The sequence below is a fragment of the Montipora foliosa genome, chromosome 2 (genome assembly GCF_036669935.1).
Source record: "Montipora foliosa isolate CH-2021 chromosome 2, ASM3666993v2, whole genome shotgun sequence".
In the NCBI taxonomy this organism is placed as follows: domain Eukaryota; kingdom Metazoa; phylum Cnidaria; class Anthozoa; order Scleractinia; family Acroporidae; genus Montipora; species Montipora foliosa.
Window position 1 is genome coordinate 5463904 of NC_090870.1, and position 15000 is coordinate 5478903.

General features: G+C 37.7%; 3 protein-coding genes across 4 annotated transcripts in view; 1 reads left to right on the forward strand and 2 right to left on the reverse strand.

Annotated features, from left to right (window-relative positions):
* The window catches only part of LOC137992193 (dynein intermediate chain 2, ciliary-like), a 34960-nt gene extending 25799 nt beyond the window's left edge, over positions 1-9161 (reverse strand). The window contains exons 1-10 of one of the 2 annotated variants that reach the window (XM_068837347.1): positions 8991-9155; positions 8275-8355; positions 7312-7362; positions 6461-6589; positions 5205-5266; positions 4437-4501; positions 4054-4095; positions 3053-3117; positions 1796-1921; positions 523-582 (exon numbers count right to left, since the gene is read on the reverse strand). In XM_068837347.1, coding sequence (XP_068693448.1) covers positions 523-582; positions 1796-1921; positions 3053-3117; positions 4054-4095; positions 4437-4501; positions 5205-5266; positions 6461-6589; positions 7312-7362; positions 8275-8355; positions 8991-9023 — 714 coding nt within the window. In that variant the 5' untranslated portion in view covers positions 9024-9155. Of the gene's footprint in view, positions 1-522; positions 583-1795; positions 1922-3052; positions 3118-4053; positions 4096-4436; positions 4502-5204; positions 5267-6460; positions 6590-7311; positions 7363-8274; positions 8356-8990 lie in introns of both variants that reach the window. The other variant, XM_068837348.1, reaches the window with a different exon arrangement.
* A 1200-nt stretch (positions 9162-10361) lies between these two features.
* Positions 10362-14883, forward strand: LOC137992194 (phenylalanine--tRNA ligase, mitochondrial-like). The gene is made up of 4 exons (XM_068837349.1): positions 10362-11004; positions 12497-12767; positions 13039-13307; positions 13537-14883. Exons 1-4 carry the CDS (start codon positions 10411-10413, stop codon positions 13702-13704), a joined length of 1302 nt encoding a protein of 433 aa, XP_068693450.1. The 5' UTR covers positions 10362-10410; the 3' UTR covers positions 13705-14883.
* The window catches only part of LOC137992192 (polyunsaturated fatty acid 5-lipoxygenase-like), a 14351-nt gene continuing 14133 nt past the window's right edge, over positions 14783-15000 (reverse strand). The window contains exon 12 of the mRNA XM_068837345.1: positions 14783-15000. This exon is cut by the window's right edge and continues 152 nt beyond it. Coding sequence (XP_068693446.1) covers positions 14919-15000 — 82 coding nt within the window. The 3' untranslated portion in view covers positions 14783-14918.

A 15000-nucleotide genomic window follows, 5' to 3' on the forward strand; every position in this document is an offset into this window, starting at 1 on the left:
AGAGGGAGCACCCTCGAAACGTCTAGTTTATTTTAAACTCTGGCGCATTTTCTTAATGAACCTTTTACAACTTTTTACGAGTCATTGCACTTCGCAGTTTTCTCCTGTTTTCTTAGGACACGACGATTGACGTGTGCTCCTTTTTTGGCAAACTGCGCACGCCTTTAAAACAGTAGTCTCTGGGGTTTTGTTTGGTTTCAAATTATGCTATAAAAGAAATGCTAGATTATGAAATAAATAAAGGTAAAGTCTACTTACGAGCCAAGTGGCCCATTAGGCCGGAGTTTATCCCAGTTTCTGTAGCATGAAGCGACTAGGAGTGTTTCTACTTCCCCCTGGGTTACCCCCAGCATTAAATTCGCCGGTACCCATTTATACACGTGGGTGGAGAGAGGCACCGTGAGAGTAAAGTGTCTATCCCAAGAACACAACACAATGTCCCAGGCCAGGGCACGAACCCGGAGGCCACTATGAGGCCACCGCGCTTCCCACATTATGAAATAATCTCTCATTATTACTCACTTGATTGGCAGTGGCAGAGAAGTTTGCTCTTGGTGGGGGCTCCGTTGACGTACCACGTTCCTGGAATAAATTAAATAAGAAATTTTAAACTTGGGAACACTTCTAAACATACACAAAAAAACTTTAAAGGAGAGTGGTTTTAAGCTCGAGACAGAAAGTTATTTTTTAGGTTGTTTTGTAATGGTTTGCTTTCCTATGCTTTCTGATAGGTTTAAAATCTCCCGCTACATTTTCATCCAATCAGAGGCAAAATCAAAATCATTTGTGAGATGCTTTCTCGTGTTTTCCCGCACTCAGTGACAAGTGCACGTCGTAGCCGCGTTGCGTAATTCATTCGACTGTCGGCGTCTGCAGATGTGATTGGCTAATCGTCTATAACTCTAGTTTTGAAGAAATGTATCTTTTTATTGATGGTGACTCGGAGATGCTCGGAAAAATCCGAGTGCTCCTTTGCTAGATTCGAACATACGACCTTCCGATTACCAGTTCGTGTGCTGTTGAAACCACTGAGCAATACGAGGGCCATTACTGACTAGGCTTCTGTGACAATTGTCCCGCCTTACTGTTCTGCTTATATTTTGTGGATAAAGGGGGTAGTTTCAAAAGAAACTGTGGTGCTGCGTCGATGGGGAAGTAGTACACAAAAATTTGGTTTTATCAACGGGGTTGATAATTAGCAATTATTGAATGAGGCTGAGTAGGATATGAAGAATTCTGCAGGTCCAGGAGGGTGTTATCCACCAAGGCCGAAGGCCGAGGTGGATAACATCCTCCGAGATCTGCAGAATTCTTCATATTCTACGAACGCCGAATTCAATAATTGCTTTATTATTCATTCAAAATATTTTCTTCGCTCAAACTTCTAAACCTACTCGAAGCCATTTTTCTGCTCAACAAAAATAACACAATCTCGTTCCCAGCTTTTTTCGGTCAACGGTTCAATAATTTGCAGCGGGCTGCACTTTTGACGTCATTTTGACGTCATCGGTTCAATAATCTGTAGCGGGCTGCACTTTTGACGTCATCGATTCAATATGACTAAGTTTCTTTCCAAATTTGGTGAGCAGCAGCTGGTTATGGTGAATTATGCATGTGGTTTTAACCAATCAGAAACAGGGAAATATTTTGAATGAATAATGTAAATTAACCACCATACAGGGATTCTAAAAGCTGACATTTTGAGCGTTAGCCCTTCGTCAGAGCGAATTTTGTGGCACTCAAGTGACTCAACTAACAACCGCACTTTTATTATTTCGATCTGTTTAATACTCACTCTGTAAGGATTGTTATAAGTCTGTGAAGCTCTCTCACTGAAGTTAAACTGATTGGTTAGTTTTGACTCGGCTTTTCCACCCACAGAGGCAGACGAATCGGGTCGAATCTCCTCAGCAGCTTTTTCCTGAGAAAAAACGATTAAAAAGAGTGGCAAACGGCTGAGGTTTCTGTAGTCTGTAATTTATTCCTATCTGCAGCCTGCGCTTCACAATGAACAGTTAAGGACACCTTGAGTTGCACATAAGAGTCCGTATGCATCTCACTACAATGTAATCCTGGATGTATCATAGTCTGTAAACCAAAATGAGCCAAAACACCCAACACTAATACAAACCACAACCCCAAATGAAGGGGCCACCTAATCAAGATTATACCTCAACAGAATTTGTTTGTCTAGGTGAGTGACTTATCCAGAGAAATGACTTTTCTTTGTAACTGACATTTCTTTCTTAGTGGAGGTCATCTTCAGAGTCCAGAAACATCACTGTAAACAAAATTCCCCCTGAAGACTACATGTGTCCAGATGATCAAACTCCAAGGTTTAAATCATTTTCACCCCAACTTAAAATCAACTCAACCCATAATATTTGTCTGCAAATTTCCCGGTGGGGGAAATCCCATATAAAAAGGGGGATGCTTGTCACAAACTTGAAATGAAACCCCTAAAGGAGACCAATCTGGGCGTGGCCCAGGTTTTTTAACTCCTTAAAGAGACCATATTAAAACATGGATATATAAAAAATTCAGTGCCTTTTAATGATGGCAAAGACATTATCATCTAATAATTTCATCTACGTGAAGAAATATAAAAGTGTAAAGATACACTTTTATATTTCTTCGCGCGCAACCCTAAAGGAGACCTTTACGGCCATATATGATTGTGTTTTGCCCAGAACACCCTAAGTCAGACCAAAATCCGAAATTTATACCCCTGAGCGACACGACAAGCATCCCTCCCCTTTTTATATGGGATTCCCCCCCGGGGGGGGGGGGGGGTAAATTTCTGGTTGAAGATGAGTTTAGAAGGTGTTTTCTTTTGGTTTCACACCAATAAATCACTGACATTTGCTTTTAGTTTAGGGTAGGGACAAATACTTAATAGGGTTATCTTTTGCCCGGTTGGGTGAGGCAAAAAATTTAAGTTCATCAAAGGAATCGATTAGCACCTTCCAACTGATTTATTAACAAATTATGACACACAGACTTTCTACAATTCTGAATTTTCTAAGTGCATAAAAGGAAAAATTCGTCTGACCTCGGTTGCCTCTGGTTTGTTTTCTTTGTCTTCCTCTTCACCAGCCACACTAGCATCATGATCAGCTAAATGTAAAACAGACATAAGTCGTTATGACAATGAATAATCTGGAACATACTTTATGACATGTCAACAGACTGTCAGGTGGATAATACATAGCTTATTAGGTGTTTTGGTGTCAGAGCGTCGCTGAGTGTTTTTAAAGGTTGTACTGTATTTTTAGGAGCACACTAGGGCGAGTCAAAATACAAACAACGAGTAGAAATACTCAACAATACTACAAAACAAAAACATCTGATAAGCGATTTATTATCCTCCTATAAAAGCACTATATTTTTAGCAAGTGAATTGTAAACAACTGAGAATATGTGACAGATTTGTACACGACAAGTGCGGGGCACATGTCAGCACCTCAACTAGTCAAACCTGGTTCTCTAATGTACAAATAACTAACTGTACAAATATCAAGGAATATTTTGTTCTTGTTTTGTGCATTTTTTGTACAAATTATAACTACTGGTAATCCTGTAACGGTTGGATAATAAATTAAACAGTTATGTTACATAAGTTGTCTATTCATGACCATGCAAATTTCATGGAGAATGTTTTAACACATGGAAAATGGCAGAGACGTTACTCTTTAACAACAATGAATTCAAACAATACAAAAAAAGAAACCAGCAGGATGTCGAAACTAACAAGTTTAATCTGAACAGCAGTTAAATTTTTACATAAGAATAGGAATTTGTCAGTTAACTATCATTATTCTAAAGTTAATTTAAAAATTCAGTTTTAATTGTTAAAACAAAAATTTTCACTACAAAAATTTGTTAATTTTTTGATCATTATTTTTTAAGAAGCTTCACTGTGTTAAATGCCTATTTGCATTCAGTGATGTATCCTTTAGAATATTTGTATTTAAATAACTAATAATAAAATTATTTAAACAATAATTATCTGATGTGTATTTATTTTAGAAAAATACTGACAATTTTACTCACAAAAAGAACTCACTGGCCGCAGGTGCAGGTCATCAAATCCTTCTTAACACAAAATCAATAATAAATTAAATTGACATCAGTCTATGTTAACCTCCTTTAAAATTAATGGCCAAGCCTGCCTAAATCCTGTTAATGGAGAATCCAAAGCGCAACTAAAAATTGAAGATATGCTCAATTCTTATTTATAGAGCCACATTACTTGTTGTTACAATCAGTTGTTTTACTGACATTATAGTTTATATTGAATTTACTAACACTTAGACAAAAGAAATTTCAGCAATAAATAAACGAACAAGTTGTTTAAAGGAAAAACTGCTGAGACATTTTATTCCAAAAATAATACTTAATTTGAACAGTGACTACCCAGGAAGCATGCGACTTACCTTCTCCCAATCCTTGCCGCGCACGCTGCCTTCTGGCTTCATCTGAATCTTTATGAAGCATATTCCTAAACACATTCAAAATGCAAGAAAGAGCAAATTTATTTAGTTACCAGGTATCAATTTGTCACAAAGATGGGATACAATAATATTACTAATAGGTCATATGTGTGGAAACAAAGAATGCATTCTAATCTTGGACAGGAAACTGTGGTATTTTGTCCAAGATTTGTGGGAAACTCAGTGACTCCCTGTCTGTCATGTTTGTCTTTACATAAAGACAGCCATGCTGTGCTTCAGATACCAATACAAAAGCAGGAGAAGCCGCAGCTTTTGGAACAAGGGGTCTCCAGTTTGCTTTGGTTTTGCATAATTTACTTCCCTCAGTGATTGGTTCAAAGTTCTTGCACAATTTTTTCAATCAATCAAAAGTGAAACCAAAACGGATCATGGCTCACGCATGCACATCTTCCCGTGCTTTGTGTCGGCTACATTTAATTACTTTGAGTTTTGATTGGTTTACTGGATTGTCTGTGTCCTTTTGGATTGGCCAAAGTAATTACTTTTGTTTTGGTTTTACACCACTCGATTGAAACTTGCTCTATTATTATTATTATTATTATTATTATTATTTAATAATAATAAATTATAATAATAATAATAATAATAATTATTATTATTATTATTATTATTATTATTATTATTATTATTATTATTATTATTATTATTATTATCATTATTCAACAGACAAAAGCCTAATGACTCTCTTACCCATCAAGAGCAAAGTGAATTGCCAACTGGTCCACACTTGATGTTGCTTTATAACATTTTTCCTAAAACAAAAAAGTTAGACGGTCACTTTGATATAAAATTAATTTTTCACCAGACAGACCGAGCTCTTTGACCTTCTCTGCATAGGACATCTTTGAAACGTTGACTAACATCACACACTCTACAGTTCACAGATGATTGCTCTGTCATCTTGTAACCACACGTGAAAAATTTTTTTCATGTCAGTAAATGTTTAAAGTTGCAGTGGCATGACTGAAGATAAATAAATCACATGGAATTTTGTTAAAATTATAGACATGCTTGGAAAGGGATTGATACCTTTTTAAGTTATTTACCTTTTGAGTATTAACAAAGGGAGAACAATGAGATTGCTTAAAAGGCTTCATTTACACAGCTCCAATAATGGCAAAAATTAAAATTTTGTCTTCCCTTTTGAATCCTTACAAGTACTTATAAAATGTCGGAGGCTTTAAAGAGAAAGAAGACAAAGTCATCTAATTTAACTTAAAAATAGGGCTAATGGCCTCTTATCTGTCTGGGTAATTATTAAATTAAAAGTAAATCCTGAAATAAATAGGTATTAAAGGCTTAAGATAGTAAAGAGCGTCTAGGAATGATAATATTATTTAACTACTTCTGATTGACATTTGAACAGTGGTGAAATTATTCAAAGACTATAAATTATCTTGTGGCTGTGGGGTAATAATTCTTGTCATTTGGTAGAATACTGTAAACATAACTTCTTTGTCACAATTACCCTAAAAAAGTATATTTCTTTACAGAAACAAAAAAAAGCTCTAAGCTGCATAGTATTTTCATGATTTCAACATTACTCCAAATCAACAATTATAAAAAAAAAAAGCTTGAAGACAAGAATATTACGTACTGCAATAATATTGTAGAAATTTAAAGACCTTCACAAAAACATGTAGAAAAACTACACGCGGCTGTTATACCGGTAAATAAATAAATAAATTCCTTTTGCTACATGTACAGTACCATCATTTTTTGCGTATATTCAGATTAAAGTTTTCTTTTAAATGCAAGGCCCAGGGAAAATTTGGAAAACAAGACTCAAAATAATAATTAATACAGAATATAATTGTTCATGACATTGTATGAGACCTCAAGTGATTTCTCTCAAAAGAGCAATTAATCAGAGAACAAAGTAAAAATAATAATAAAGTAACTGATTGACACATCAAAATAATTATTAATAGTATTTAGGAATGTACCTTGAAGCTGTAACGCACAATATTGCTTGGAGCATGAGGATTGTTTGCTGTCAATATTCGAGTAAACTCTTCCTTCAACTCAGCCTCTGTCAATTCAAGTTGATCATCTGGTTTGATGAGTTGTTTTGGCTGGACAATAAAATTGAAAAAAAAAACATAATACAATTTTATCATCACAGACAATTGAATTTGACAAGCTTTCCCTTTCGTTATCTATATAATAATACAAATAAATACGAGCCAGGAAATGAAAGTTTACTTGTTTTAAAAAAATCAATATACTTACTAGCTAGATCTATATTATAGTCAGTACAAAGACAATATTATTGGGGAGGGGGTGGTATTTCACAGTACTGGCAGATAAATAAAGAACCAGACATCTATTTAAACCCACTGACTCCTGGGAATCAGATACTTATTAAAAATAGATTTTACTCTGTCTAACGCTAGGCGTTGTTACTTGGTTCACCAGAGGCCAATTTTAAACTTACGGTGTAGCACATGAACTCAATTAGTAACTACGGATGTATTTATAGTGTATAATAAACAAACTTTTAGAACACTCATTCAAGATCACATGCAATCAAACCTCTCCAACTGAAAATCATTCGCTTGTTTTTTTATTAAGTTTTGGTTGCTAAGTTACATGCATTTAATAGAGCCATTCTTGCCAGTGACAAATTCAAAGTAAATTCTGTCGTACAAGGTTATCCCATTAACAAGTGAACATTTAAATTTTGTCTCCAAGATGGTTTGACAAATTAACATGAAATTTGCACCTCCACAAACAATCTCATCACTTTGTAATTGGAAACCATTCACGCAAACAATAACCTATGACTTCAGTGTACCTGCATCCATTCATCCAGATCTTCGCCAATCTGGGTTGCATCATCGTCGTCCTAACAAAAGAGAGAGACACTTCCATTAGACTATGCATTCAATCCTATATAGACATGGTTATTTGGCTGAGTTGGTAGAAGGTGATCATGATAACCTAAGAATATTGACAATATTATTCATTACAGTCGAACCTCGATTATATGGATCTCGATTATCCAGATATGTCGATTATCCGGACTTGCTTCTCTGGTCCCAGTTTTTCATGCATATTAATTAATTAGTCATTTTTTATGATCCACAGCAAAACATTTTTCCTTCAAATTATAACATGAATGTCTGGTTTGAACTGAACCGTTAATAGTTTTTCCAACAACGATTCGTAATTGTTTTATTCCAGTGTGATTAAATGTTACTCTTCACTAACTTATTCAGTTTTGTTTTAGGCTCATTAATTAATATTCATCTTTTTCGACTATCGGGACTCTCAATTATCCGGAATATTCAATCCAGTCCCCCCGAAACCAGATAATCAAGGTTTAACTGTACAAAAATACAAAACAACTTTTTGACGGAAATCAAAGTATAAAAGAGCAAATTAATTTTGTGCATGCATTACTTAGCTCGACTGTTCACAATAGTAAATATACTTAACTCCATGTACTGTATGCCATACTTGAGTTATGCAATAGCTCAAATAAAACTCATGCAGTTAAGTAATTATTGTTCACTGAAATTCAGCCAGTAAATCTCAACAACAACAAGAATTATCCTGAATTTAGCACTGCTACAGTTTAAGTTTTACTTTGATAAAGTTCATCCAAAAGAGCTAGCTTTGCACACTTCACTATTCCACTGTGAAAATGTGTTAACTTAAGTGTCCTGTGAAACTCAAGTTAGTTATAATTCTACTGTGAACCTATTGAAGTCCACTTGAGTTACTTGAGTCTAGCTTTAGTACAAACTAAGAGTACCTTTTTCTTGGTTTTGACCGCTGTTGTTTTGCTAGTTGACTTAACAACAGCATTTGAGGTTGTAACTCCCGGCTTTTTATCCTGTCAAGAAAATATGACAAACAAGATGACGACAAGGAAACAAAATGTATCCCTTTCTTCAAATTTAGGAGTATTCTATCTGAGGAAAATGATACTCCTGAAAACCCATAGATCTAACTAGTTACTAGGATAAACTACCCTTAAAAACCCTCTCGACCTTGCATATTTAATACTCAGTGTACAATAATCTCAATTACATATTTTGATTACAGATTTTACCAATTGTTTGGCCAAATTGTGATTGACAGTTATCAAGTAATGGCCAATTGATTTGGTTCTCCATAACATAGAACATTTTAATTTCAGTTCACTCACAATCAGAATTCCCAACCATGCAGTTTTAATTTGGACTTAATTTTCGCTCTCTATGCCCACTTTATAAGGAATTGCTAAGGTCGCAGTTAAACGACGCCAGAGGATGTCTTTTTTAATCACTTTTTTTGCGTGGTATGTTTAGAACAGCTATGAGCCGATAAAATTCAAGTAACGTCTTCGATATGCTACGTTCCTAACGAATGTACATGTTTGTGAAGGTACATGTAATGTTAGGATGAAAACAACATCTTGTGCACACAAACTCTTTACTAGCTAAGATCTGTAACCTATTTACGGCTGAAAAGACACCAAAAACGCACCTGCTTTGTAGCTTTTAAATTCCCCTTCTTCATTTTCTTTGCCTGAGATTATCAGTCTCCTCTTTTTGGCCCGTTTGCAAACCAAAGAAATTGACGCCACGAAGTTGAAAATCTGCGAGGCTTTTTCAAAGGCTTGGAAAAGTCCGTGTTACCCTGGTAACGATCTTGGCAACAGTTCTGGGCTAGGCTACTAAGCTCTGGCTTGGTTGCAATGCAAACCAATATGGCGGCCGAAGATGAGTTTTGGGTCCATGAAGTAGAGGGACAAAACGATGTTGGTTTTTCTGAAGAAAAAGGGAAGATAACATTAGAAGATAAAAAAATAGAATCCATGAAGGTCTCAAGAGCCGAGGAAAAGCGAGAAAAAAGACTTTGCTTCTTGTTGTACAGAGACTTCTTGCTTCACACGAGATCATTAGCTGAGGATCGAGCCACCAAAGACTGTTCTTCAACGCGATGCGGTGCTGCAGACGAGAACGAGAAAAATCACGGTCTTTATGCTGATGACGAAGGTTATCTAGTGGGCGAAATTTACGCACAAAGGGAGAATGACGAGGAACTTGGTTTTGAGGGTGAATTGTCTAACGAACTTAACCTCATTCAGTCAGACAAAGAGGGTGACATCCAGAGAACGTTTCAAGATATTGAGCCGGAGATTGTTGTTGTTCCCAGCAAACGATTTGTTCGAGAAATCACTAAAGAAAGTAATACATGATTAAAAGTACTCATATTTGTTTATCTTATACAATAAATAAATAAAACAGAAAATGTACTGTCTCGGCTTGATAGAAAAGTCGACATGCCCATAAACCGTTGTCGTTCAACTTTTTCTCAGAGCTTTAATACTTTTCGTGCGTGAATTGCGGAGTTTCCGGTCCTCAGGCAGGCAACCTGGGACCAGTACTTTACTGTCTGGAATGGTCATTTCGATAGTGAAAATGGTTTCCTAGAAGAAGCTTCGGTTTAAACATTTAACGGTAATCATGTCATATATTCATAGCAGTGTCAAATATTCGGATGTTTGAGAAAGAAGCTAGAAGAGTTTGTTTAGATTAAAGGCAGTTGACAAAACCCTCCCACGGGGACCAGATTTGGATCCCTGCGACTGACCAGATTTATGTAGTTTCAGTATAAACAAACTGGGGGATGTGGTCCGGGGACCAGTCAAAGGAATTGTCCTCTCAGATGACAATTATCGGTTTTCGTAGGGCTCGAACAGTACGAAGAAAAAGAAAACATACCTTTTAGCGGTTCTCCATCCAGGTTTGGATGTTCGTAGTAATGTACTGACCTTTATTGCCCAGACTGGAGGTGTTGACTTCGTCCCCAGTCCTTTCTTCCCTTCAAACGTCCGGTCAAGGATAGTATACAGCAATTCACGATACACACAGATGGTTTCGTAAAAGTTCGATGCTGTAATATGTCTTTCCTACTAAAGACTCGTAAATTGTACTCAGTTTTCAATAAGCACGCTCAACGTCCTTTAATACTTGCTGCTTGCTTGCACAATAACACGAATTTTCAAGGCGATTATGTACATGTCCTTGACAAAGCTTTTCTCCGAGATGACATGACCAACACCACACCGAACATTCTATCAAAGGTTGGAAGGAACCTTCATCTTTGCAAAAATCACCCTTTGAGCATTTTGAGAACAAAGATCCAAGAGCATGTTTACGCTGATTACAGAACGCGCTGGGGTGGACCGATGTTCACGATGGTAGATTATCTGTCCCCTGTGGTGACAGTCGAACAGAACTTTGATAGTTTGTTGGTTCCAATTGATCACGTTAGTCGGGCAAAGAACGATAACTACTACATAAATACTGAGTTCTTGCTTCGAGCTCACACCTCGGCGCATCAGAGGGACTTGATCAAGACAGGTTTAGACGCATTTCTCGTGACTGGTGATGTTTACAGGAGAGATGAAATTGACATGTGTCATTATCCAGTCTTTCATCAAATGGAAGGCGTCAGGTTGTTTTCACAGCACGAATTGTTTTCGCAATATAAGGTGAAGGGACCATGGATATTGTTTGTTATGTATTTGTTTGAGCAGGTTGAAGTTTGGCAGCTATTCAGCTGATGTCATTTGATGTGGACCTGTTGTACCCACCCACCCATATACTCACAGAGGACAGCCACAACACTGGGAACGTCATCCCCTACTCTTCTCGAATAGTGTGTGGGTTCTTTAAAGTCCCACAGGGAATTAATGAACATGGGAGATATTTATGAGAGCAGGTCTACCATTTACAGTTCTTATTCGTTAAGACTTGAAAGTCTAACAATTTGCGGATGTAATTACAACGGCAGCACTTTCTCCTCAGTTATTTAAAGACCCTGAGTGTTGGTTCGGCCGGAGTCGAACTCACAACCTCCCGCATGGTAGCCCGGTGCTCAACCAACTGAGCCACCCGTGCGCAGTGGTACCCTCAGAATGAGTCAATCTACATGTATGGGCTTTTTATCAACCCTCCCCACCCTATCTTACCCTGTTTGCTATTGGGTTATTTTGAAATCCAAAGCTTATTAGGTGAAAATTGATGCATAAGATGGTTATAAGAGAAAAGTATCCATATACAATAGAAAATTGTATGCCTGTGGTTGGTTTTTTGCCTTTTAAGGACGGTGCCTACTATTGTTATTGCACATACGTTCTGCGCATCTCGAGATACTCGGATTTCCTATGGATTGTGCTTATTAATACAGAGATATTATTTGCGCGGTCCAAAACTATGAGGGAAAAGCAGAAATTAGCAAGTGCTCTTGGTATCCAAAAAGAAAATTGGGGGTAACCACGCTTTTTTCAGAGATAATTAAGATTCAATTTGGAAAGGAACGCCATACATTGCTTTGTATTTCAAAGCTTTTACAAATATTGTTGATTAATTATCTTCGAAAAATGCGTGGCTACCCCCAATTTTCTTTTCGGATTTCAATAACACTTGTTAAGATCTGCTTTTCCCGTATATTCAGTAAACCGCTCAAAATGCCTTTGAATTAGTAGGCACCGTCCTTAAATAAGGGAGAGGTTGAAGCTAACAGCAAATGTCTTGATCTGCTACCACTATTTGGCTGGAATTAAACTTTGCCTAAGGACGCTTTCCATTTGACAGAACTGACCACCCAGACCAGGCATTTGGAAGGACTACAGTGCCTTCTAATCAACACACTTTGAGGATGATATATACTCCTCCAGAAGAAAGCGAGGGATTATCATGCAAGTGTTCCTTTGAATTTGTTGCATTTTCTTTGCAAACTGAAGGATCTGGCTGGCCAGTTCTGAGAAAAGGAAAGCACACTAAGTCTGATTTGCAAGCAGGGCAAAATGACTTTTTTTACTTGAAAGAAAATAACTATGGAGCAAACTGAGTTTATAGTAATGATAGTCTCACATCGAAGGGTACTTATTTTTTTTACAGCTAGCATGTTGGCCATCAATATAAATAAAACTAGGCCCTAGCCAGACAGTGATATAACACTCACTTTCGAATTTCTTCTAGGAGCCAATGGAAATATTTGACACGAGCAAAACCAAGACACCGGAGAAGCAAGCTGTGCATACATTAGAAGCTGTAAAGCTTGTTGAATTTAACCTCAAGCAAGCGTTGGTTAGGATTGTGGAATACCTGTGTGGGGAGGGGGTGGGGATGAGATGGGTTGATGCATACTTTCCCTTCACCCACCCTTCTTGGGAGCTAGAGGTGCAGTTTGAGGGTGAATGGTTGGAGCTTCTTGGTTGCGGAGTCATGGAACATGATATTCTCGTTAATGGTGAGTTTCATTGGTGAAACAGTGGGGGTGAGGGTTAGGTAAGCTAAACCCTTCCTCTCTGTTATTTTTAAATCAATGGGACCAAAGAAAAAGACTGATTAATAATTATTGTTGAGTTTGATGGTCATACTCAACAAACTCTATCTACATGTGGCTGAGAATCTACCCCAGGCCAGATAAGTGTTAAGCATAGCGCTCTCTCTCATAGTGTCATCTGATTGTTTTGTGTGGGTCTGGCCCATTACCTTTCCTGTTTGTCTATTCTGTTGAGGTGGTGCTGAACACAAAATAGGATGGGCTTTTGGGATTGGATTGGAGCGTCTGGCAATGAAGCTCTTCAATATCCCCGACATCAGGCTGTTTTGGAGTGAGGATCCCAGGTTTGCAGCACAGTTTGAGGAACACACAATTTCGGAATTCAAACCATTTAGTAAGTATCCACCGACATACAAGGATGTGGCATTTTGGATCACAAAGGATTTTTCCCCAAACAACCTGTTTGATGTCATACGTGGAATTGCTGGTGACATTGTGGAAAAGGTACATTCAATTTAAGATATTCTACAACTGCTCATGGTTCTTAACAAGTTTTGAAGATGTCAAAAGTGATATGATAAGGCTGGTAACTTTGAGAAATTAACAGTCCTTTATTTAAAACCTGCCCATGTAGAAACTGTTGTTGGATGTCTATTTTACTCAGAAAGGCCAAAAGCCAAATTTTCCATAATGTGATGTAGGTCCCTGAAAGGTGTTGCTTGTATCATTCTAGGTGGAGCTCATTGATCAGTTCATTCATCCAAAGACACAACAAGAGAGCCATTGTTATAGAATAACTTACAGATCCATGGACAAGACATTTACCGACGAAGAAATTAATGGCATTCAAGATAAAGTTAGAAAGGAAGTTGAGAGGACACTGAATCTGGAACTTAGATAACTGGCACTCTAGGAGATCGATTTTCACTCAAGCAAAGTCAGTTTCTGTTCTTGGGTTTCTTCTACAAGAATAACCAATTTATTAGATATAAAAGAGAAACATTCTTCTTCACCTACACACACCTGACCGTGCACCGGTGGCTCAGTTGGTTGAGCGCCGGGCTATCACGCGGGAGGTCGTGAGTTCGACTCCGGCCGGACCAATACTCAGGGTCTTCAAAAAACTGAGGAGAAAGTGCTGCCTTTGTAAGGACATCTGCGAATGGTTAGACTTTCAAGTCTTCTCGGATAAGGACTACGAGCCGGAGGTACCGTCTCATAACCCTTGGGTATGAATTCTGTGGGACGTTAAAGAACCCACACCCTATTCGAGAAGAGTAGGGCATGGAGTTCCCGGTGTTGTGGTCCGATCTATGGATATAGGGGTTAGGTGTCAATTGGGACGAAAGTTCTGTTCCTCTCCCCTGCCACTCGAACGACGTGAAATCACCAAATTTTAGGTTTTGACGACAAGGTGAGCAAATAACAATGAACCAATCATTTTCCATTTTTATTCCATGAACCAGCGGTGCGCTGGTTCATTTAATTCCCTATTCCATAGAGTATCAAATTAGTTTGTATTCATATCATGACAAAATTTAAAGGAAGAACTCTACTACACTTTAGAGTATTCTATTCAGGAGAAGTGAAGAGCCATTTTAGGTCGTTTCTGGAGGATTTTTGACATCATACTGGCCTTTTCTAGCAAACAGGCCCGGGTTGCTTGAGGCATGGTTAGCGCTAAAAAGCGTTAAATACCTTGGAACCTATGGGTTTTGATACCTCTTAACCAGCGGATAGCCATTTTCGGGTGTTACAATTCCTTTTGTAACGCAAGAACGGAGAGCATTTAATTCGTCAAATTTCACAGTTAATTTTCTTTTTGGTACCTTGAAAGCATGTTAAAAGATCGGCTTTCCAAAACAAGCGGTTGGCAATTTCTCAGGTGGCTTTTCGGGCCCGAAAAGTTTTCGGGACTTTCGAGAAACGGGCCGCTGGTCTGTGAAATGAGTGTAAATGTTACTTACCTCCTTTGTCGCTACCTTATTTTTGACCTGCGAGCAACTATAAAATGGGAGAATTGACTTTCAAGCTCATCAAATATTAGGCTCACTTCAGAAACCATTAATTTCTTTTTATTTAATTTATCTGATGTTAATGCAGTATTTCAAAATGTTAGGTGCAAATGCTATTAGGTATCCAAGCAGGACTCAGGTACGGATAGGTGAGGTACCCCTCTTGAAAACGCTGGCTGTTC